General features: G+C 34.9%; 1 protein-coding gene across 1 annotated transcript; it reads left to right on the top strand.

Annotated features, from left to right (window-relative positions):
* The first annotated feature begins 1,362 nt into the window (after positions 1-1,362).
* On the top strand, positions 1,363-3,254 carry LOC133818051 (AAA-ATPase At3g28580-like). The gene has a single exon (XM_062250739.1). It carries the CDS (start codon positions 1,455-1,457, stop codon positions 3,033-3,035), a length of 1,581 nt encoding a protein of 526 aa, XP_062106723.1. The 5' UTR covers positions 1,363-1,454; the 3' UTR covers positions 3,036-3,254.
* Positions 3,255-3,637: the final 383 nt, after the last annotated feature.

The raw sequence follows: 3,637 nt of genomic DNA, 5'->3' as shown, positions 1-3,637 counted from the left end.
GTAAGAAAGTAAGGAGAGAAAATTTGAATAAATAGAAATTGAGAAGAGAGAAATTGATCGATATTCAAGAAAAAAATGAGAGAGAAGGTGGTGAAAAAGAAAGTGAAGAGAGAGAAGTGAGTAGAGAGAAAGTGATGATAGAGGAAATGGCGAGAGAAAAAAAAATGATGAGAAAGAAATTATGATATATTAAGTGATGAGAGAGAAAGTGAGGATATAGTAAGTGATGAAAGAGAAAATGATGACATAATAAATTATCCAAGAGAAAATAAGGGGATAGAAAATGATGAAATAAAAAATGAAAAGATAGAAAGTGAGAAGAGAGAAAATAGCGAGAGAGAAAGTGAAGAGAGAAAATGTAAGGAGAAAGAAAGTAATGAGAGAGAAAATAAGGAGATATAAAAGTGATGAGAGAGAAAATAATGTGAGAGAAAAAGAAGAGAGAGAAACTAATGAGAGAGAAAATTATGTGACAATAATTGATGTTAGATAATAATAATTAAAAAAGTGATGTGAGAAAAAAAAGATAGACAAAAAATTTGAGAACAACAGAATACAACTTTTTGTTGTTCTCAAAATTTTCTGTTTTTTGTAACTTTGTTTTTAAAAATTGTTTTCTGAAAACAATGTCAAACACACCAACTTACTTTCAAAAAATAATTTTTAACTTTAAAAAATAAAAAACAGTTTTTTAGTTAATGAGTCAAACATCCTCTTAATATTTCTATTATCGAATTTCGTAATAAACTACGTCAACAGTTACTTATTCGGGGTTAAAAATGAAGTAAAAGCATAAACTCATTTGATTCATTATCACTTAGTTGATTTTGGTTGATAGTAATGAAATTAAATGGAATAGAAATTATTCAATTTTTATTTTATTCTTGCATTTTTTAAAATATTGAAATAATATTTCAATAAAATGTTTTTTTATTATTTTAATAAAATGGTTATCTATTTAAAAATTAGAAAAAATACAATTATAATACAGGAATGAAACAAATTAAATTTTCTTTTTTATTAATATTAACGTTTATTCCATTCAATATTTTTTTCTTTTCCATTCATATTTATATTCCTCAAATTTAATTCTCTCGAATCATAACCATAATATTTTGATAAAAAACTACGCAGTTTTCTAATTATTAATATTATAAATTTTTCTTTTGTTTTTTTTAAAAAAAAAAAGCTATAATTTGTCGGCGTATAAAATGTAACGATTGATTGACACGAGCTCTGGTGGTCCTAGCTCTCACAGTCTACTGACAGCCAGAGGGAAGTTATTACGCGCCTAGCTTTCAAGGAATCAAATATCTCCTCCTCCTATATATATATATATATATATATATAAATATAAATATATAATAGGAGTAAAACATTACTTAGTCAAAATTTCAGTAGAGCTTTATATTATAATCGTTCATAGAAAAGTCTTCGGTGAAAAAGAAAAAAAAATGGCGTTCATGGGAGAAATATGGTCTCAAGTGGGCTCAGTGATGGCAAGCATTATGTTTGTTTATGCCATAGTTCAACAATACTTTCCCTACAATCTTCGGCGTCATCTTGAAAAGCATAGCAACAAAATCGTGGGCTTCGTCTACCCTTATATCCAAATTACCTTCCCCGAATACACTGGTGACCGTTTCAACCGCAGTGAGGTCTATGTAGCGATCCAGAACTATCTCAGCGCAAATTCTTCTTCTCGAGCTAAGCGACTCAAGGCTAACGATACCAAAGGAAGCAAATCTTTGGTTCTAAGCTTGGACGATAACGAAGAAGTCACCGAAGAATACCAAGGCGTTAAACTCTGGTGGACTGCTTACAAAAACGTCCCACAAGGCTCCTCCAATCCCTTCTATCCCAACTCCGACGAGAAGAGGTTTTTCAAGCTCACCTTCCACAGAAGCCACCGAGAGTTCATCACTGAATCTTATCTCAGTCACATGGTCGAAGAAGGAAAAGGCATAGCCTTCAAGAATCGCCAGCGAAAGCTTTACACTAATGGTTCTGGTGAGAGCAATTACGGTGGGAATCGGAGCAAGTGGAGCCATGTCCTGTTTGAGCATCCGGCCAGTTTCGATACTCTGGCTATGGAACCCAAGAAGAAGCAGGAGATCATAAACGACCTTCTTAAGTTCAAGAAGGGAAAAGAGTACTATGCTAAAATTGGGAAAGCTTGGAAGCGAGGGTATCTTCTTTATGGTCCTCCCGGCACTGGAAAGTCAACCATGATCTCTGCCATGGCTAACTTTCTAGATTATGATGTCTATGATTTGGAACTCACGGCTGTTAAGGACAACACGGAGCTGAGGAAGCTGTTGATCGAGTTATCGAATAAGTCCATCATTGTAATTGAGGATATCGACTGCTCACTTGATCTTACTGGTCAGAGAAAGGAGAAGGAGAAAAAAGAAGATAGTGAACAGAGCAAAGACCCTGCTAGCATTCGCAAAAGGGCCGAAGAAGAAGATAAGAATAGTCAGAGTAAAGTCACTCTCTCTGGACTTTTGAACTTTATTGATGGGATTTGGTCAGCTTGTGGAGGTGAGAGACTTATTGTGTTTACTACTAACTATGTTGACAAACTTGATCCTGCTCTTATTCGAAGAGGAAGAATGGACAAGCACATAGAGCTCTCCTACTGTGGTTTTGAAGCGTTTAAGGTGCTTGCCAAGAACTACTTAGATGTTGAGTCACACGCTCTGTTTTCTACAATTGAGCGTTTGTTGGGTGAAATTGATATGACTCCTGCTGATGTGGCTGAGAATTTGATGCCAAAATCTGATGAGGAAGACGCAGATAAGTGTTTGAAGAATTTGGTTGAAGCTCTTGAGAATGCCAAGGAAGAAGCTATAAAAAACAAGGCTGAGGATGAAGCAAAGTTGAAGGCTGCAGAGGAAGAAAAGGTAGAGGCAGAGAAAGAAAAGTTGGAAAAAGTGAGTGAACCAGAGTCTGCTAGAGAAGATGTCAAATGTAAATGTGGTAATGGAACACTGGATGAGGAAGTGAAAGAGAATGGAGCAGTCACCGTTTAGGGTAGGTTTTTGGTAAGAAAGAAATTGTATGTCTTTTGATTATGCCTAGTATTAGGATGAGTTATCTATTTTTTCCTTGTTTTTCCTTAAATACTTTCCGTGTACCTGAATTACTCTATATATAAGTCAGCCCCTTTGAAGTTTTTCACATGAGAATTGCTAAGGAGCACAACTCTACACAAGGAGGTGGTATACTATTATTGGTGCAATCCAATTTCGGATCCTACTTATTTGAATTTAATTAAGTATTATAAATTATCATTAATCAATCAATCATGGATTGCCAACTTATGTGGTGTTGAACACCTTAAGGTGCCAAATAGCAATTCTCATTTCATATATGTAAAAATACTTTTTCATTTCGTTTTTCTTTTTTCATTCTCTTCCGTAATATGGTATCAGAGTGGGAAAACTAGGATTTCCCTTGGATCCCCTTTTTCTCCTCCTTCTCATCCTTCGCTTTACCTTCAGCGAGTAGTGCCTTCGCTTCCAATTCTAGCTTTCCGTCTTCTGCAAGCTGTGTTCTTTTCTTCCATTTTCTGCTTTCCTCTACCATGGCTTCTATTCCCTCTACTGATGACACACCATCATCTTTTCCAACG

This window comes from Humulus lupulus, chromosome 2 (assembly GCF_963169125.1).
Source record: "Humulus lupulus chromosome 2, drHumLupu1.1, whole genome shotgun sequence".
Taxonomy (NCBI): Eukaryota; Viridiplantae; Streptophyta; class Magnoliopsida; order Rosales; family Cannabaceae; genus Humulus; species Humulus lupulus.
This window is presented reverse-complemented; position numbering and strand designations above follow the sequence as displayed.